At 46.1% G+C, this 20931-nt stretch overlaps 6 protein-coding genes across 6 annotated transcripts; 2 read left to right on the plus strand and 4 right to left on the minus strand.

Moving 5' to 3' along the window:
• Window positions 1-3553: 3553 nt before the first annotated feature.
• Window positions 3554-6048, plus strand: V8C40DRAFT_286235 (uncharacterized protein; the record flags this gene model as incomplete). The annotated part of the gene is made up of 8 exons (XM_083222500.1): window positions 3554-4020; window positions 4089-4307; window positions 4365-4419; window positions 4479-4535; window positions 4616-4819; window positions 4895-5059; window positions 5192-5788; window positions 5848-6048. 8 exons carry the CDS (start codon window positions 3554-3556, stop codon window positions 6046-6048), a joined length of 1965 nt encoding a protein of 654 aa, XP_083074590.1.
• Window positions 6049-8112: 2064 nt separating this feature from the next.
• Window positions 8113-9254, minus strand: V8C40DRAFT_184665 (uncharacterized protein). The gene has a single exon (XM_083211770.1). It carries the CDS (start codon window positions 9092-9094, stop codon window positions 8669-8671), a length of 426 nt encoding a protein of 141 aa, XP_083074591.1. The 5' UTR covers window positions 9095-9254; the 3' UTR covers window positions 8113-8668.
• A 671-nt stretch (window positions 9255-9925) lies between these two features.
• Window positions 9926-10654, plus strand: V8C40DRAFT_184644 (uncharacterized protein). The gene is made up of 3 exons (XM_083211769.1): window positions 9926-10037; window positions 10103-10343; window positions 10432-10654. The coding sequence occupies exons 2-3, from the start codon at window positions 10236-10238 to the stop codon at window positions 10603-10605; spliced, it is 282 nt and encodes a 93-aa protein (XP_083074592.1). The 5' UTR covers window positions 9926-10037; window positions 10103-10235; the 3' UTR covers window positions 10606-10654.
• A 1856-nt stretch (window positions 10655-12510) lies between these two features.
• On the minus strand, window positions 12511-13165 carry V8C40DRAFT_286237 (cleft lip and palate transmembrane protein 1 domain-containing protein; the record flags this gene model as incomplete). The annotated part of the gene is made up of 2 exons (XM_083222501.1): window positions 12511-12648; window positions 12985-13165. Coding segments are annotated over 2 exons (319 nt in total), but the record flags the coding sequence as incomplete, so codon positions are not given.
• A 2288-nt stretch (window positions 13166-15453) lies between these two features.
• V8C40DRAFT_240218 (glycoside hydrolase) lies at window positions 15454-16681 on the minus strand (the record flags this gene model as incomplete). The annotated part of the gene is made up of 2 exons (XM_083214748.1): window positions 16597-16681; window positions 15454-16545 (listed from the first exon to the last, which is right to left on the minus strand). Coding segments are annotated over exons 1-2 (959 nt in total), but the record flags the coding sequence as incomplete, so codon positions are not given.
• Window positions 16682-19341: 2660 nt separating this feature from the next.
• On the minus strand, window positions 19342-20794 carry V8C40DRAFT_240220 (uncharacterized protein; the record flags this gene model as incomplete). Its single annotated transcript, XM_083214749.1, has 4 exons — window positions 20216-20794; window positions 19844-20148; window positions 19635-19791; window positions 19342-19577 (listed from the first exon to the last, which is right to left on the minus strand). Coding segments are annotated over exons 1-4 (895 nt in total), but the record flags the coding sequence as incomplete, so codon positions are not given.
• Between the last annotated feature and the right edge of the window lie 137 nt (window positions 20795-20931).

The raw sequence follows: 20931 nt of genomic DNA on the forward strand, positions 1-20931 counted from the left end.
TTTTATAAAAACTTTTTATATATAATAATATTTTATTAAAGAATTATTAATATTTTATAATTTAATTATTATTAAAAATAAAAAAATTTAAATAAGTTTTTATTATTAAATAAATTATTTATTAATAATATTAACTTTATTATAATTATTTAAATTTACTTAAAAGTTAATAAATATTTAATTATAAATTTAAATAAAGATTTATATTTTATAAATAATTTATAAAAAAAGTATTAATTTAATTATAGTAAAAATACTTACTTTAATTAATAATTTTTTTTTAAATTATATTTTAGGTATTTATTAACTTAATAATTTAAACTATTATAAATATAATAGTAAAACTTTTTTTTATTATTTTTTATTTTAAAATTAAAAATAATAAAAATATTATTAAAGTTTATAAATTTATTAAAAAAACCTTACTTAGAAAATTAATTCCCTAGCTTATATTATATATAAAGCTTATTTAACTTTTTTTTTTATATAAGTTTATAAAGGCTTTTTTAATAATAAGTTATAAAAGTAATTATTTTCTTTTAGGTCTTTAAGATTTTATTACTTTATTACTTTATTTTATTTTAAAAAGTTAAAAAGAGTTTTCTATAGAAAAATAAAGCCTTTTTGTTATAAGTTAACTCTTATGGCTGCAACTACGGGCTACCCTAGGCAGGAGGCTATAAATAAACAATAGGCTAACTAACTAATAAAGAATAACTTAATAAAATTAATTATTAAATTAATTAAGTTTAACTTAATAAACTTTATTATTAAAAATATTAAGGATACTTAGTTAACTAAGTATATAACTTTAACTTTTTTATATTTATTTAAAATAGTTAAATAGTTAATTATAAATATAAAATAATACTTAATTATATTATAAATATATTATTTATTAATTATATAAATAAACTTTTTTATTTTTATTAATTACTTACTAGTTTAGCTTAGCCTATCCGCTAATATAAACTTAGCATAAGGTTTATCCCTTAGGAATCCCTCTTATATTAACCCTATAGGAGCTTAGCTTATTATATTTTATTATTTTATTTAAATAATTAATACTTATAGTAGTATAAAACTTTTTAATAAAAATTATTTAATATAAATATAATATATAATATACAGTGGAGCCTAAGATCCTATATATTTTACTTCTAGCTAGTATACAACGCCCCTAATCCTTTAGCAACTAGACCCCCTTTTATTACCTATTCAGTCCGCCTAAGTCTACGATACGTAGAGAACTATCTTTCACTTAATTCTTTTATAGCAAGGAGAAAGGTCATAAGAAAGTGGATAGGCGCAGACAAGTAAGTCAAGGTCCTTGTGGAATATAGCTTGTTGTATCCTCTATCTTGCTTAACCAAACCGGCTTCGTTAACGCTGGTCATGGCTGCAGCTATGTATCTCCTCATTGTGACTAAACATATGATAGTTTTAATGGGCTTGAGAGAGGTCCCCAAGGAATATTGAGCGAATGACCCGGGCCAGGGACTTCGAGAGAACGAGGTTATGATAGAGGGGAGAGTGGTGGCGGTGGCAGGGCTGAGGTCTAGGCTCGGGCTCAGATTGCGGTCTAGGCAGAGATGAAGACCACCCTCAACCTCTAGATCCATTACTTACGTTGATTATCATCTTGGGAAAGTCGCCGGGATCGTTAGCGTTCAGGCCGATAACGACACTTTTGGCCTGTTTCAGCGCACCTCTGTATGTACACACTGGCCTTGGTTTAATCTGTTAGAGATTGGAAGTTTATTAGCCAATGTCGGTTGTGCGTCGACTCTCAGGGACTTGGTAATCAGGATAAATGACTGCAAGTTACTATGTATTAAGAACGGTATGGCCCCCTTTAAGAGCCCTAAAATAAATCGAAGATATGCAGAAAAGAGTCGAACATCATCAAGAGATAACGGCTATTACCTACTCCCCCAATCATTGACATAATAGGATGAGATAGTGAGAACAAATATCTACTATGAAAGTGCACACAGGAGTTATCATGACCATCATTTTTATTTTGTGTCGTTGCTATTTCCACCTGCTTCTACTCTCTACTACTGTCGATATCATCCTCTACTGTCTAGCTCTTGTAAAACACCGATTCATGAACATGCATTAAGTTAAACCGTAATTGCACAGTTCATCCATATAACTATATTGTTCCTCAAATGTATCGTCATAAATGAATAGTTGTTCACAGACAACAAGCCAATTAAAGAAGTATGTTTATTATACACAGTCACAGCCAAACTTTCTCGCACCAACATCTTTCAATCAGTGTCTTTCCAGTCTCCTTTCCAGTTCTTTCTTCCCGTTTTAGGCCTTTACATCTCTCATCTCCTCCCAATCTCCCTTATAATTTCTTGTTCTACGCTCTTCAAATGTAGACTTCAAACAGTAATATGGCGTTTTTGGCAAAGCGATGAGTTGAGAGAATTGTAGGGTGAGAGTGCGAACTTCGGAGAGTAGGATAATTGTCTTGGGCTGGTAACGAGAGTAAAGAATAGGGGAGCTAGATGAGAAATAGAGAATGGTATAGATTTGAGAGGTAGGACTGCGTTTTTGGGGTGGGTGGCAAGGGGACGGGAAATGTAGATTTGTTGAGCAGGGTTGCGTTTTTGGGGCGGGCGGCGAAGGGGAGAAATGGAAGAATAAGAACAGGAGGGTGAGAGTGATGGTGTAGATTTGGGGAGTAGGATTGCGTTTTTGGGGCGGGCGGCAAGAGGATGGAAAATGTAGATTTGGGGAATGGGATTGCGTTTTTGGGGTGGGCGGTAATGGAAAGAAATGAGAGGTTGAGAGTCATGGTGTAAAAATTCTCGGCGCAAACAGCGACATAAATAGCATGGAGAAGAATGAAAAAGAGAAGAGTAAGAGTGATAGAGAGAACTCGGAGAGCGGGATTGAGTTTTTGGGGCAGGCAGCGAGGATTATAAAACACAGAGTCCAAAAGGAGGGGAAGATTATTGGCGAAGAAGAAGAACAAGAAGAGGTACACACCTCTGGACGTGAAGTGCCTCAGATAATGAGGCGGTGGGTGATCTCTTTGTACGAACGCTTTTGGCAGAATTAATGCATTTTACTTGGTCTCTCTCTCTCTTTGACTTGACATATCACATGGCGCGGTATCCGACATCTATGCAGTGAAAAACATTAAAAAATCGCAATTGTAAGCAGTGAGATTGAGGATAATGGAATCGTAAGAGATAGAACATATTGGCAAGGCAAACACACAATCATTCTGTATCTTGACGGTCATTGAAGAAAGCGTAATAATTACCTATCTTTTATGCCTCGATTCACGTACTAAATACCGACATATCTAGTACACATAGATACTTGTACCTAGTGACAAGGCAAATAATGCCTGAGGTATCTGAAAGTCCGGGCGGTGTATCTCGCTTGTCGCTCCTGCCATTTGGAAGAGCACCAAGAATTTTGAAAAGAGGAAATATTTGTTGCAAACATTTTCAAATCCTCAATTTTACGCAAGTTTGCGCCTATTCAGTCAATACAATCTCAAATACATCTATTCATACACTTCGCAATGGCCACCAAACGTCTCGCATCCACCTCCCTCACACCCCTGCGTCGAAGCAAGAGGGTTGTGCAGCAGCCGGCTGAAGAGCCCAGCGGTTCTTCAGCCAATGAGGATGCTGAGGCCGTTTTTGAATGCCCTGAGCCCCTACAGAAAGATGGGGACTATGAAGAAGAAGAAGAGTCTGAAGATATGTCCGAAGAAATGGACATCGAAGGCACGGACATAATCATGCAGAATGGCCTTGGTGACGAGCTACTACTTGCAGCCGTCGAAGATGAGATGGAGGTAGAAATCGCCAACCAAAAAGGTGACTCCCGGGAAGTGGTGAAGGCAAGACAACGACAGGTTCTCCCAGAAATGAACCTTCCGTCCGACATCTTTGAATGCCCTGATGTCAACTGGCTTGACACACTATTGGAAGTGTCAAGTGCCTCCACCTTCTTGAAATTGGCGATCAAGAAGTTTGCTATTCGGTATGTCTTTTTTTTTATCCATTCATCCATTCACCTTATCCATGACGTGCATTGACTGATAGACATAGACTTGGGAAGAGGGTTTACCCACAATCTCTTGTTGATGTGACGGACTACCGTAGCGACACCGGCAGAATTTGGTGGCATTCTCATTGCCAAAAGATGGATGCGGCATGGGAGGGATACTTAGAGGGACTGAGCGACATCCTGGGCGAGGACTCTGGGTTCGACATTTCGACCTTATCCAAGCCATCTGGGCTAATCGGTGCCGCTCTCTACATGCAATGGTTCGTCAAATCGTCAAACTTCCAAACTTAGTTGGACAATGGCTGATACACTCACAGGCACTTCCCAACATGGACGACAGCCGGCTCAGAGTTCAACTTCTGTCATGTCATGGTATGTCTCACTGCTGACACACTCTCACTTATTCAAATTTTCTAACACATTCTTTCTAGGACCCTGGAAGCCCAAGTCTCCGACAACAGGAAAAGAAGATTAAGCATACGCCAGATGTATGCACTTCCGACATAATCCCGATCCGTGAAGACTCCAGGGATCCCAAATGGAGAACATCTTCGGCGCCACAAAATAGGCTGCCATACGGAGCCTCAGCATTAACTTCAGCTACTCCATAATAAAGTCTTCTCCTGTTGTCGTCCTTGTCGGAAAATCGTGTTTCAAGACGTTTAAGAGACTCCTCCGCCAAGACAACTCAATACAGCTCGTCAAGGTCTTACTTAGGGTATCGACTCGGATCTTTAGCCAGGATGCTTGCTTTTATGTCGCCAAGGATCAAGTAAGTGACTAAACTCGGCAGTTGATCTTCCTTTCTCTCCAAAGCAGCCGATTCGTGTTTGGGAGCACGCCCAAGGAGGCTGCGTATACGGACCTCATCTGGAACGCCGCCGCCGCCACTGCAAGCATCGACATTGTGAGTCCAGATCTTTTCGGATGGTTTACGGCAAAAACAAATAAAGACGCGTCCAAAATGACCGATGCGCGGCGGGCAGGAGGTTGGCAACAACTCGTCAGAGGGGTAGAGACTCGCCGGGCGAAGGGCTTTCTTGAGCTGAAAAGGGGCCATGTTACTATGAAGGCCCAAGGCTATCCTGGCCTTGCCCAAGCTCGCGAAGCCCAACGTCTCGCAGGATATCCTGAGTTGGCAAAGGGACGTGCGTCTCTAGCAGCGCGAGGCAATCCGCACATGAAAGCGGCCCACGACGCCAATCGAGCGAAGGGCGCAGAGCACACCAAGCCAGCGATGGAGGCCTCAAAAGTCAAATGCAAGGCCCTGCGGCTCGACAGAACTCAGGTGCTTCTCAATAGCTTCGATGTGAAGTATCTGCTGCACCACACGCCATCCTACTACGACGACAATGACAATGCAAAGAACACGTACGCCCTCTTTGCAGAACTTCGTGGATGGCCGAATCTCTGGGAGACCTTCAATCCCCGACGAAAAGCGGGCTACAAGCAGCAGCTCAAGAAAGCTCACGAATACTTCACCACGCTGCGCAACTCTCTAGACGGTCTTCTCCAGACGCGGACCGAAGATGGAAAAAAGATCCCCCTTACGGCCTTCCAACGGAAATACGCGCTCTGGTACGACAAGGACAAGCATCCGTACGGCCTTCGATGGGAAGGAGATGGTGGTCTGGCCGATGACAATACGAATGCGGATCCAAATATCGCCATTTCAATCTTCTGGCACTATGAGACCAAGTCTCTGAAGGAGCAAAATGAGTTTGCCCAGCTCATACGTGACGTAAGTCCTCTCACAAGGAGAGGGAGCCTCAAACAGGTTGAGAGACTAACCAGCTACAGGCCCTCCAACGCGGCCATACTGCCAACCCTCGTCTGGTTGATCTGGTTGAAAGCTTCAACCAAGATGACGGCAACGGCAGCAACGACATCGACGACATGAACATTGACGTCGACGATGCCGACAATAACGGCAGCGGCAGCGAGGCTTCCTCACATACTGCTCAGGAGACCTCCGGTCCAGGGGACGGAAACCAACCGTGAGTCTGTCGCCATTGTGTCCCTGGACATGACGGTTACGCTAACCGACCATTCAGCCTCGAAATCCCTGATTCCGACTCCGACCAGGAAGACTAGAATTCGGCGAAGGCGAAGCGTTCTCCCAGCGGACCGTAAGTTTATTGGCATTCCGTGTTGAATGACCACGCTAACCTATTACCCAGCCTCGAAATTCCCAATTCCGGCTCGGACCTGGACTCCCGGTTGTAGCCCCCCTCTCCCCCTCTGCCCTACCTTCCTCTTCCCTTACCCCCCTCCCCTCCCCTCCCCTCCTCCCTCCTTATTCGCCTGGCTCATGCTGTCTCGATCTTTGGTCGAGGCAGGTTGAGTTGATCTCTCCTTCTCCTTGGCTCACGCCGTCTCGACTCTTGGTGGTGGCAGGTTGAGTTGATCTCTCCTTCCTTCTTCCCTCTTGGCTCACGCCGTCTCGACTCTTGGTGGTGGCAGGTTGAGTTGATCTCTCCTTCCCCCTTCCCCTCGCCTGGCTAGCGCTGTCTCGATCTTTAGTCGTTGGCAGGCAGAGTCAGTGTCGAGCTCTCTTTCCACCTGGCTGGCGCTGCCTCGATCTTCGGTCGTCGGCACGTAGAGTCTTGTATCCCTTTGGCTGACGCTGTTTCGATGTTTATTCGTAGGCGCGTAGAGTCAGTCTCCCACGTATCCCTTGCCTGACACCGTAGGACGTAGAACACAACACTCACTTTGTAGATTGACCAGCTCGTGACTTTGATCAGTAGAAGTGACCGGTTCTGTAATGGATGGATGGATGAGTGAGTGAATGAATGGAGTAATGGATGGATGAATGGAGTTACGGATGGAATTGGCGTTTGCGTGGAAAGGTACATCAGGAGTTTTTCGGGCACATCGGCTGGCACAGTTTTTTACATGGAGTTCAATTTTTCTCAGTTGACAGCGGAGTCACTGATGGATGTGCAGGGCATCTGGAACGTTTATTTGCCAATAAATCATGGTTCTTATTTGATGAATGCAATTGTTTCCATGAGAGAGGAAAGCTCCTTGCATTGAAGACTACCTTATTGCTTGATCTTGGATGCCGCATATTACGGACTTCGACCCAGCTGGCATAACTCCCTATAATGTATTGACACCAATGACGTTTTCGTTTATGGATATCTACCTAGTAGGTACCTAGTAGGTAGAGACATGAGCGCACGGCACAAGTCCTCGACTGGCGCCCTACAGCACTTTCAGATACATGTAACCCGCCTGAAATACGGCCTAGAGTGCTTATATAGTGCCTAGGGACCTGAAGTTATCGCTTCTGGGCACCTGGAACTGATCGGTTATAGCCCTCTAGCGAACAGTGCCAGCTGATGGCTGAATTTCGGCTGGAGGAACACAAGCCGACACCTAAGAAAAACAACACTTTTGTTTTTGCGTTTGCATTGAGCTTCCTCGTGCGTGTTTAATATTTTGTTAGCAATCCGATTTTTTCTTCTTATGTACGATATTCGCAGACCACTTCGAGCCCTCTACCTAGCGTCCACGCCGCCACCGATAGTTCATGCCGATGCCGCGGGCTTTTCCGACAACCTCTTCTTCTTCAATTCCCCGCCCTTACGCCAGTCATTGTGAGAACTGTCTCAGGTGAGAGGTTAGTCCAGAAGCTGACCCACCCCCGACGAGGAATTCCGACCGATCATACTAGACTGGTAGACGACCGGCGACCAAGCCTCCATCTCCGCCTCGACCTCCACCGATCGCCGACCGATCCTCCACCGGCCGAAACCTTGTTCCCCTAAGCCGCGATCCAACGCTCCGACCCTTTGCCCCACACGACGGAGGCGTGAGTCTTACGCTATAGAGCGGACCGCCGAGACTAGGCGCAGCACTCTCCTGGTAGTGGAGATGGACACAAGGTTCACAGGGCGGGCAGTGACAGCCATCATTGCTTGTGCTGAATTACTGCTCCTCTACTGTTCCTCCCAAGTACTAGACTACATGTAGGATGGAACACATTGTCTCAGAATACTCGGACATGTTCCCGCCGGTGCTATCCTGACTGCTGACCCTTAATGCCTTCCAGAGTTTGTTTCCTCCCGCTCCTCAAATCTTGTCTCTTCACATCCTGTCTCTTCTCGTGTACCCACTAACCACTTCTCTTCCATCATCTAGTGCTCCGTACGGAGCCACGCCGCCTGTTACTGGTTCACCAACTCACGAATCCCAATCCCGTTCCCGACAAGGAAAATGCCACTTTGACGATGGGCACATCAACGTACGGCAGGTGGATCAACGAAGCCCCGACGAGGAGGGCTGTGACCTAGAAGGCCCAACATCCCATCCCCGTATGGGATACCTCTCTTCCCTTCCCCGTGTGGGATACCTCTCTTCCCGCCGGTTGTTTCGATTTCCCGCCATGTAGCCAGCGGCTACTACCCCAGCAAGCCCGCTTCAAAATCCAGGTCTCCATCCTTGCTGAGTCTCATCAGGCTTTGTGCCTGGATAAGGTGGTGGCGAATCGTTACCTGGACCCCAGCCTGGACCCCAACAGCCGCCTCCTCCTCCTCCTCCTCCTCCTCCGCCTTCCTCCCCCTCCTCCGTCATAACCTCGTCCTCCCGAATTCTCTGTCCTGGGTTGGTCCCATTACGCCAGGTATGCTGAATAAAGAATCCACTTGAGGACCGCGAAGAAGATGACTGCAAATGCCCAGGCGCCTAGATCCGTTCCTCCTTCGCCGTCACTGGACCAGTGGCCATTTGGATTAGCCACGTCCGGGTATCGCTTTTCGCCCTTGTCTGTGAGTATCAACCTGTACTCGACGCTACAGCTCCCCTTCAATGCATAAGGATCGTCGGAAGAAGCGTAGCCCTCGCAGATGACAGAAGTACCGCCTACATATGCAGCTTGAACTCCTCGGGTAAGGAAGCGCTGCAACTCCATTCGCTGTCTTCGGTGCCGTATGACGTCGACTTGGAGCTCCGGCCTCGGTCGGTCCTGCCAGAGGAAGTTTTCGGGAAAAGTGGCAGAGCAATCTGGATCAGCATCGGTACTTTTGTGACACTTTGGCATGCGTTACGGCGCTCTTGAATAGGATCCGCGGATGCGTCGAGCCGGCATTTCTTAGATGGCGCACCCAAAATGCCAAGGTGTACTGCAACCATTAGCTTTCCAGCGTCTCCATACGGTCAGGATCCGATGGTGGCCAAAGACGTACCAGATTCAAGGCAATAACGCATTGTCCCCTGTGTAGTTTGTGGCGTGCTGATACCGCCGCCGGAGAGAGCAGATACATTTGATGCCACACAGGGCCGGAGCCAGGAAGATTTGGTAGCACGGGAGGGTGATCAGAGTTCGTTGAATGCCATCTTCAAAGAGCGTCACACCCTACCTATGCAGAGTTCAGGACCGTTGAGGGAAACTTCTGGAGAAAGCCATGGAGCGATCGGAATTTGCATCGGGGCAGAATTGAGACCCAAGACGCGTCGCACTCTGTATCACGTGTGTGCTCAGAGAGAAGGAGGTACTGGGTATGAAGATGCTGGACATCGGAAGCGAATATGCAGAACGGAAGGTTCCTTCTCACATTAGACCAGTATGTCATTGAGAAAGCCATGGTAATTTACTGGGCACTGACAGATAACTGCGTGGTGTTTGAGAAGGAACCGCCTCGGCGATTGCACTAAAATCAGGTACCCAGCAAACGGCAGATCTGCGTAAGCTCGTGGATCAAATCCGTTTGGCGGTTTAGCGGCATTCTGACCAAAGTGTGAATTTCCCCCGTGAAATTTACCAAGGCATCATCGAGGCTTGGTTTCGCGATTTCTCACGAAGCGAGGACACAGTCCAGAGCTGTTGGATGCCAGCTGACCGAGATCATGTCATTAGCATCCATGGCGTTTACGGTTATCAGCAAACCATCACCAAGAGCAGGTCCCTGGCATCACATTGCGCCGACATAGTTTCTTTGCGTACTAGCGAGCATGGAGTGCTCTTGACAACTACTTGATTCCACGTAAGTCATGGTGATGGGTCCTCGACCTATAAAACATTGATCTAACTTGGATACATTCCCGACAGGACCATGCCTAATGCCTACGAGTCGCAGTCAACCAACTCCAAATCCCACGAAGCCGCCGACCGACGGACCGATCGAAAGCCACAATCGAACACACTCCGATCTCATTGACCCACAAGGCGGATTCTGCTATGCATGCTTCCCGGAGCCTTTACCGTTGCCATAGCTGGCAAGTCTTTTGACCCTGCCAACCCGCGACAGACGAGGGCAACTGTCCTTGCCGATGACAAGCTCGACAGAATCGTGAGTCCTCACTTGTTTTCGTTTCATCTCGCCCCATCACAAATCCGACTCGAAAGAATGCGATGTTGACTCTTCGTCTTTTACACAGCAACAACAGCGCTTTATACGAGCCCAGGGCGCTCAGGAGAACGGTTTTGAGGCGGTGGGCTTGTACGCCTCCGGCATGCTGGCGGCCAACTATGCGGGCGTCAGCGTGCGGATGCTCAACTTGTTGACTATTGGTACGGGTCCAAGTCATTTTGACACGGCACGCACCCACTGAGAATACGGAGTAGCTAGTACTAGAGTGATGATATTCGCAAAGGATCTAGTAGGGACGTGAACGAGCAGTTCCAGTGTGTCATGATGGCGGTGTTCATTCAAGCGAGGTGGCACCTTATTCTCGAAGTTCTGTCACTACCTGCCGTCCATATTCCCCCGTCTTTTAACGTTATGATAATCACGACGTCTTCTGCATCTTGGACGAAAGATAACGATATGTCTCTTCTGCCAGTTATATATCCACTAACAAGCCTTACCCTTGCAAGGTCCTAGATGGCGCGTTTCAGTCTCTTCTCTTTTTTTTTTTCTTGCCATTTGCTTATGCACTCTCGTTACCATTTGTATTTCTCCCGCCAAGCTATGACTGGCAAAGAAGATGGCTACAGGCTCACCGATTCCGAAAGCCATGCAAATTGGCAGATCAGGTCCATTCAGGTGCATCCATCTATGCATACAGATTCGCTCACCAACCGCAACCTTCGCCTGCCTTGATCGCTGCTCTAGCTATCTGTGCCACGAGTAATATCACAGTGCAGCTATCCAAGCTGAATCGACCCAATATCGTGCTTTCATACGTACCGGCGTGGAGGTGTCGTAGAATGGAGCGATAAGTCAAGACACTTATTTCCGATTCACCAATATTAACTCAACATTCTTAGAGATGCCACCGAACCACGCAATTGTTATGCTACACAATCCGATACACCGAGACCGACTTTGCCCACCTCAAAACTGCTCTCCGACGGCTCCACCGAATGATCCAACGACACTTGCACAAATCTTGATCATATAACGACCACTCGAGGCTTAGCTTATGAACTCCGCAGGTATCCACACGCGGAAGGGAAGAGAGGTATCCCATACGAGGAAGGGAAGAGAGATATCCCACACGGGGAAGGGAAGAGAAACACCCTATACGGGGATAGGATGAGAGGTATCCCATACGGGGAAGGAAAGAGAGGCGTCTGAGCGCTTCATCAGCGGCGCGTTTGTCTGTGATACCGCTCTCGCCGCTCTCATGTGCAGAATGTCTCTCTTTTAGACCCATGCGAGGTACTTCTCTTACTATCAACTGTTTAATTTGCCCTATATCGTAATTAGTATATTTCACTCTATGCATCCAGCTCGACTGAATCCACCCATCAACTGATATCATCAAATGCTTGATGTCTTTGTTGTGAGTCTGCCAATAACTTCGTAGTAATGCCTAGCCAAGCCGCCGAATGGAACGGAATCTCACTTACGAATATAATATATTACACATTACAGAGTAGTTCCGTTTCCCAATCGTGATTTCGGCAGGGTGACATGATTTGTCCAAATCTCCCGGTAGCTTTATTTGTGATATACGTCAACTAGACATGGTACCTACTATAGTAAGTACTATTGAACCTAAACACCTGGCATTCATTTTAGATGTTTTGTGGTATGTGAACTACCCAAACTCTCCAAATACTAACCAACCCAGCCTTCAGATAAGTTATACTGTTGTCTATGGACCATTCTAGTAGCTCGATGGTCGAGGACTGTATTAAATTGTCTTTAGTAGCATAGAATTGGCGTACTGGACACGCATTGGCGTTGAGATTATTGAATCACCTATTCAGCGGCCATGTCCTAAGTGGTGTGGTGGGATCTGGCGGACCCAGAAGAGCCGGTGGTATCTATCCTCGGATACATTGAGAACCACGTGGAGAGCCAGAGACGCACTATGTAAATAATAGACAGCGGATCTACGGTGGACTTAATTGACGCCCGCTTTGTTATGAAGGGACAGATTCCGTAGTTGAGGAGAGAGACCAAATTATGGTGGCCACGCTTGAGAAATCTATCGAAATGGGTGGAGTAAATAGATTGAACAGTTATCACTGTCACTGGGCATTCGAAGTAATAACCGTTGGTTGAGTTAATAGACTACTGCCATGGTGATTTTAAGGCCATCTTTCTGGATCGAGGCAAGAGATCCAACGGTCGGGATTGCGTTCTGGGAGACGGTCTTAATAGAAATAGTAAACAGATCATATGGTCGGACCTTCCTCCAGAACTTTGTGATCATCAGAAAAGGGAGTGGTATCTGTGTAGAGTAAAAAGATCTATTATTTGGTAAATTTTACAGATAGGTGCTAGAGGGCTGTAAAGCTTGCAACTTAATCATGAGAGGAATTAGTTTGAAGTACAAAGAAGCTTGGCAAAGCTGTCAACAAGTCAGATGCATAGAGCTTTGCATGCCTCATTTCTACGAAAGGTGACCACTTACGCTGTCGTACTAGGTGACTGTCTAAATGTGCTGGGCTTAAATTTGTAAGCTGCTCAAGAGCTAACATTCCTTGGAGTTCATGTTACGTTCAAGAGAACAAGCTAAAAGTGATAATGGACAGACCTGCATAAACACATTGGCCAAGATGGAGCGGACCGAAATGCCAATGTCGTCCTTCTTCTTGCGGTAGTGGGCAATGTCAGAGCCAAAAGCAAGCGCCTCCAAAATCGTGTGGGTGACGCTGACAACAGCGGTGATGCCGAGCAGGATGGGGTTGCTGTCGATAAAGATTTCCTTGATCATTAGTCTACCAGTTGATCTCCCTTGACGCACTCAATGCCGGCGCAATCAGTGGCTATTGTCTTGAGCTGAGCAAGTTCAGTACATGAACGAGTAAGAACAAATAAATTCACGCATCTGCTTTCAATTCCGCCTTTCTTTAAAGAAGGTAGTGATAGTAGAAGACAGTAGCGATGGTAGAAGACAGTAATAGTAAAAGACTGTAGCGATAGAAGAAGACAATAGCGATGGTAGAAGACAGCAATAGTAGAAGAAAGTAGCGATGGTAGAAGACAGCAATAGTAGAAGAAAGTAGCGATGATAGAAAATAGTAGAAGACGAAACTATCAATAAACCAGATAAATAGCGGTCGGAATTTGTGCCGGCGTTATATCTATAATATATATAAAGGTGCCTGGATGTATCTAATCTGCCAATTCGCGGACTTCCACAATGGCCTTGGAGCTGAATGTGTCACCGATGCTGTGCCAAGTAACCATCACTAGCAGAGTGTCATCATTTGTGAATCTATTATATGGTGGGAAAACTCCCAGCAAGAGGTCGCGAGAATTGAAGAGTCGAAGTTAAAAGGACATCTGGGGTTGGAAATATCTTGAGACGTGGCAGATGGGGAGTAAAAGAGGAGTTACCTGGCAGTGACGTCGTTGCATTCTGCCAGTCTGTTGCAGGATTTGTTTCAAGCAATGACCCGACAGAGAAGTCAATATCTGGTGCCTTCATTAGTACCCATGTCTTGGGCGTCCAGCGAGAGACACAGGGTTGGAACGTATACTCATGGATTTGTCGGTCTTCAATTTGATCAGTGGAGGCTTCGTCGGACAAGGGTTTGGTTGGTAGAAGTCCGTGGAGTCTCGGTCAGTGATTGGTTGGGCTGGATATTCCGGGAACTAGATCATAGGTGGAGGCATTTCAGTAAATGAGATCTTCCGTATCCATGTTGAATCAACTCCCCACGCGAGATAAGAACCATCTTCAGCTTCGTGGAAACAGTTTTTGTGAGAGAAATACTCTATTATCACTACCTTCTTCTATTCCTCTTCTCTTCTACCATGTTAACTTTTTCCTTCTATCACGACCGTCTTTTGCTCTACTTACTCTTTCCATATACTTCTATTTGCAGAATTTGTGACACGAGACGTGGTATAGACTTGTGGTGGGCGCCAGCAAATCATCTTGTATAGGGTTTGCTGTCATTTTTCTCCGTTTCCGATATGTGAATGCCAACAACCTTTGGCCGCACATATACGCCATAGCTTCTAGGAAGCATCATTCCCATTAATTTGCTATACTACAACTCTATTCCGGCATCGATACAAATCAAGAAATGTCAATTTTTACTCCCTTCCATGGTTACGAAGGACACTCAGCAAGCATTTGCGCTCCGGGGGTACTGTCCTTGCCTGCCTCTAGCGACACCACTTCTTAAGTTAATCGACCTTAGAACCGAACGCGATATTATTGGTTATCAGAATTTTGTGGCAGAACCGTCTTAACTTAACGGTAAATGTGTATTTGCCGTTATTTTAATGATTAGAAACTGCGTTTCAATAGACACCACTGCGAGAAACATTCTGGACGCTCTCTAAATTGATCACCAGCTGCAGGATGAAGTCGGTGTGCATGAGCTATTGCAGCCTTTTGCGTATTGTTCATATCCAAGGTCCAATGGTGAAGACATGATAAATGCGAGGCTTGGCTTGAAGGATGAGGTGTGCCCATTTGCAAGCCGAGCGTATATCGATGGCATTAAAAGTAATGCATCTGTGCCACGACTCAAAGGCATTGAAGAATGTAAGCCTGCCAGCACCACTGTTAGAGGGTTGGCTGCGTGCAAACAATTACAATTGGGAATCGTAATCTAGAGATGCACAATCCGGTTGCGATGGTCCAGCTTCATTTGCACGGCTCGGCCTCGGCACCACTGGCTCAAAAGTTTTCTTGGTTTAGCAAAACTTCAATCCCTAGTCAAATGACATGGCATATTCAGGGCCCCCAGCAGAATTGTTGTTACGAGATACATACGGCATGGTACGTCAACCTTCCGAGATTTCTTAATACCATGATAATAATAAGCTCTCTACAGCAATGCTAATCACACAACTATCGCAGCAATACATCGTAATGCAGCTAGGTAGTGCAGTGTCCCGGAGACAGAGCTAGTATCAAATCAGCTGCAAACACTGGATCGGTATGGGCTCACCATATCGATGACCTTTGGCTGCAAAAGGATATTACTAAATTCTTTTCAAGATACATAATTGCTTTGAAACGTAGTTGAGAGAATAGACCATCTTCTGTCAAGAAACTTGATTTGTTTATATACAACTAACTTGAAGCTATGTACAAATCCCAAATATTTACATATATGCGGGATAAGAAAGTACTTCGAAGCAAACATTACTTTACGCTAGATAAACATTCATAGAGACCATTTTAGTTAGTGGTAATTCCGCAGCTGCCGGGGTTGCCGTCGCAGTTGCATCCGTTGCGAGCGTTAACCCAACCAGTCAAGCGGTTGGCGATATCACTGGCATAGCAGTGTGTTGCGATGCCGTTCTGAAGCTGGCCGGTACTGGAAATAGATCCAGAGTTGTAGATGCGAGCAGCGCGGTAGAAAGCTGAGACGTCACTGCGTCCAGACTGGTTGATGCAGTTGGCGAGGCCATCACCGCTCGTTGTACCGGCGGTACCTTCGAGGATCATCTGGTAGATCGTTGCCGATGGGCACGGATTCTGAACCCTGCCGTTTTCATTGCAGGTGGCCACGCCATTATGGTCTTGCATGAGGCCGGGGTTGCGGACACCGTTCGCGGTGGTGTGGACTCGGACGCAACCATGAGACTCCTGCATAATGATGGCAAGGATAAACCTATGGTCTACTCCGGTAGCAGCTGCGGCGGCTTGAATTCCATCCCAGATAGCTCCAACCTCGGGGCCGCTGTCGTTGGCCTGGGGGGTTGGCAGGTTTTGGCATGAGGCGAACATCTGGTTCTTGTAGTTGTCAAACATGGTCTGGAACGACACCCAGCGGCTCTGAGCGGGCCAGCCAGCACCAGTGCTTCCATCTCCCCAGTACATAGTGTAGGTGTCGCTGCCGGCGCCAACTCCGTCCTGGATGTTGGAGTTGTCGAAGCGGGCGACGGCGTTGTTGACTCTCTCGCCAGTCACTCGCGCCTCAAGCTTGGCATTGGCCACAACAGGTGCATCAGCAGTCCTGGAAACAGGAGAGCTGCTAGACTTTGAAGGCTTAAAGTGGCTAGCATCAGCCTTCTTGGGAATTGAAAAGTCCACAGTGTTGGGGACCGGGGCAGTAGGGCCGTCAATGGCGGACGGAGGATATGGGGAAGCCAGAGAGGCCCCGACCAGGAGAGAAGCGACAAGAAGCTTAAAAAAAGTGTTAGATACGTTAAACATTGCCAAAAACTTGTAACTAACCTTGTTGACCATCTTGAAATTGTTTTGGTTGGAAGAAAGAGATTCACTAGCTTGTCGTATTTGATGGTGATGGCTATGACCTTGTTGAGAGTGATATCTATGAGATAGGAAGCGGGATTCTTGTTCGTTATATATTATTCATGAACGTCCTTTCAACCTTCTAGACCACTCGTTGATTCCATTCCAGCTTCCTCTTACAGCAAGACTCGACTCCAGGGCATGGTGAGCTTATTGCAGGGCTTATCTTACGTTCCATCTTCTCAAACTATCATATATTGCTACTGCTAAGCTGGATGTGCTGCAAGGTTAATGGGATATCGGTACCGCCGCTAGTATCATCAGACCTATCCGTTTGGGTATTCGCATATAACCCCATACGTTAAGCTTGCATGAACTCGGCGATGCCTGCGAACGCCAAGGACTCTTATGCTACTACGATTTTGTAATGGCTGAAGCATTCATATATTTCAACGGGCTAAACTGTTGCAAATATCGTTAGAATCAGTTGATATCCCCCACTTACAACTCCGAAGGGCGGCAGATATTATCGCTAGTGTGCACTCTGGCTCTATTCAGCGTTACTCGCATTGAATATGTTCCTGATTTAGTCCCACTACGTTACTGTGACAGGGTATCGTGGGTAGTAGCCTACATATGGTGCATCCTCCTTTTCCTGGGGTGCATTGGGTGCAGACTGCAGCTGGGTGCAGATTGCAACCTGAGTGAAGCATTGTAGCTTTCATGCTTAAGCCGATGCATAGTCCAGAGAAATCTAGCCCTCCGGAGGGACCCGGATTTGCGAACTACATACCACATACAGATTAAGCAGTAAGCTACTCAGCTACCAGGGACTCCTTGTTATCCGACGAGCCGCACGATCAACTGACTGCAAGCAAGCAGTCGCCACAGTCTATCCTGCGCAACTTTAGCTAGTGGAGTACTGTCAAGTTAGGCATAACAATAGACTATATTAACTTCAAGGCACAGGATCACACGTGGAGCCTTAGCGCAATAGCTCGGTATATTCTGCGGCCAAATCGCACTTGGCAGGGTGAGATGTTTAGCCCCAATGAGGCAGGTAGCGATATCTAAACTGGCACGTTTCGAGAAGGTAGACTTCAATTATTGAATGAGAATTCTGATTCGTTCTACAAATTACACTCGGAGGTAAGGAAATAGAAGAATAAAGGGCCAATTGAGGTAGGTCTAGCAGGAAAGCCAAGCTGTCAGCAGCGCGTCGATGTGGCTGAGTAGACGGAATTGAATTGACCGACGAGCAAGTTATTTGAGATTACGGAATAAATATCTTGGTAAATGCCCGGCATAGACTACAATATCGAGGGTGGCCTGTTCATGCTTTCTTACGGAACGGTCTCGAGCTCTTCGGAGCTTTCTTTCCTACCCGCGGGATTTAATTTGTCGAAGCTGCTAACTCGCCAATGTGAGATGCTCCGAGTAGTTGAGATCAGCCATGCTGAACTTCACGCGTATTCACGTAAAAGAACGTGAGTCGTGAGTCGTAGATGTACATGATTCGATAGGACCGGTCTCGTCGCTTCTCGTCCGGAAGCGATTGCTCAATTCATCCAGATGCATAGATTGTTTAGCATTCTTGGACACAGTGACTTGTATACTGCTTCTCGGCGATGTTTCCAGCACTTCTTAACCCTGCTCCTGCCCAATTGGGATATATCGATTCTCCTATATGCTGCTAGTGTCGGTGAGGAATCATGCTTTCTGTGTTCGTTACCCAAATACGGCACCGCGTCAATAGTCCTCGAGGAACTCTACCTAGGTAGATAGCAACGGTGTTTTGTATCATCCCGATACAGTACACAACAGGACCATTAACAGTGGAACTTATAGAATCTAGGCCATATCAAGAACACCCACCGGCTCTCGACGGCCGCAAAGGAATACAGGTCAGCCCATCAGGTGCAAGATTTTTGTAGCAGTGCGGCCGCTACGGATAGAATGGGGGCAACAGGGATCTTTCTCCATCCATAACTCATCTAGATATTTAAGCTTCATGACTGCGTTTATTGCTCCTTCGGTTCAATTGATTGCCCGCACCTCTTGAAAGCACCTTGACGGCAAACTGGAAGAGACAAATCTTGTTGTTTCAACAATCCGAATCGCTCAATTGTAGATAGCATAGCGCAAATATCATTCCTTTCCAGAAATCCGGCGGATGCTTCCCGGGTAGGATGAGATACCCGGCAAAAGTGAAGCTCCAACGTTACATGCGATAGTGTGCATTCAATTTATCTGGTACTGCCGAGCCGACACCTCCACATAGCTTAAATCAAGGCCATCGTGATCAATACTCTATAAACGCCGAATAAAGCCCCTGAGAATACAAATACGGCATTGGATTTTTCCGTGGTCAAATCACAAGGCTGTGCTCGACAGATTAACATCTTCTCGTTGCCGTTATAGGCAGCTCCAAGAAGGCGCGCCATTATTAGTAAAAGATCCATTGATGTCTAGGGTCGGATGAAGTATCCGCAACAAGAGCTGACGAGAAGGACCGTACCTAAAAAAAGACTCTAATAGCCCTGTAATTTCTACTTTAGATCATCTACGCATTGCTTTTAGCGGGACCGTCGGTCGTCTCGGCTGCCAATCCCGGCGTTGGCCATTCATCGTATAGAGCTCTATCGCCACCAGTCCGTAAAAATGTGTTCTAACAAAGGTTTTCTATAGAAATACGCCAGGTGACATTTGGGTTGAAGAATGATGGTTATTAGACTATTTAATGTTCTTGTAGCTGCTCTGCTTAGACTCACTTTGTCTTTATATCTACAGTATCGTGTGGCTGAGGACGCGCAATCGTGGCCCAAGTCTACATGACTATGAGAATTGCTTGCTGGTCATTCATTCTGACATAATCGTCGCCAGTGTTTGTGCCACTTTACAAGCTATTGGGCACATGATTATGGGCATATTTTTTGCTGTTGAACTTCAACTCATGTCGCAAGCTACTTTCATGTTAACATAGAATAGACATCGGGATATCCAGGGAAGAGGAAACTCACACATTGGATCTCGTCGTGATAATGCGCAAGTCAATGTATCCACTATAGCCTTGAGGAAGCCATTCATACCAAGCGTTGCGCTGCCTCCTTTCATAAGGACCATCCTATTGGCAGCGTCCATGTGCTGCTTCGAGGTATCTTTATCGCCGATATTGAGCTGCTCAGATATTTAACATCAGCTTTTTCGAGGATCTAGGCTCGTATCTTACCTCATCTGCCGCTAACAAAGACACTTGGGCTATTGCCGGGTCACCCACCGGCGGGTCTTGAGCTGCGAGCAGTTCACTCATCGATCTTAGACAAGCCAGCTTGTAGTATGTAGCTAGTTGCACGTAACGATTGTTCTTAGCCTCTTCGAAAAGGCTTCGGCAAGCAGAAAGTAAGATTGCGCTCAGTAATCCAGGGTTCGCCAGCGCAGCTGGAAGCAGCTCGGTGAGCATGAAACGTTTCCACACATTAGAGTCTGTGTATTTCTTGCAATGCCGTTTCCCAAACGGGATAACAAAGCTGACATCTATCATTATATAAGCCAAGCTGCTTAATGATCGTCAAAATAGCACAATAGCGGATCAGCAACTCACAGTGATAGAGGAGAAATTGTTGCGTAGGGTCAATGTCGGCGCCATAGACGGCGTGAATGTTCTTGGGTAGTGAAGATAGTGGAGATGTTTCCAAACTTGGAGATTGAGAAGAGCTAGGAAGTTGAAGAATCATTTCACGACTGGCTTCATTCTGATTCTGATTAGAGCTGGAACGTGGATTTGCCGCCAAGGCTGAGCGGCTGCCGCCAGCCGAGGACTCTGCCGCGCCTTTCCGGGGCGCTTGACTGCTTCCTTCGTGCTTCTTCTTCTCCTCATGGTATTCATTCATTCGCTGCCTCCGTATCCTTGCATGTCCGTGCCGCGCGGCATGCGATTTAGCCGCCTTATGTGACGAGATGGCTGCCTTTGAGGGATCTGTGAGATAGACAAAATGCACCTTTCCTCGTGTTGGTTGGCTCATGGTGGAGTGTGCCGAGATGCTGCTTGATGATACCGATAACAATGGGAGATTCAGGCACGTTGAAACTATATCACTAATTGATTGACTACAAAGAAATGAGAGCAAAGCACCGCCCGAAATACTTGATGTTTTGTGAGAATTTTAATTCCGTATGGAATGACATGATGATAAATCCAAATCTCAATTGCCCGCAAAGCCACTGACTTAGAGCCTCACTATGAAGTTCGACGCTAGGCTATAACGAGCGTGCCAAGACTTGCAGTTTCCCAAAATGGACTTCCGACATCTGCCGATA

The sequence above is a fragment of the Trichoderma camerunense genome, assembly GCF_050948025.1.
Source record: "Trichoderma camerunense strain CBS 138272 chromosome Unknown V8C40scaffold_6, whole genome shotgun sequence".
NCBI classification, from domain to species: Eukaryota; Fungi; Ascomycota; class Sordariomycetes; order Hypocreales; family Hypocreaceae; genus Trichoderma; species Trichoderma camerunense.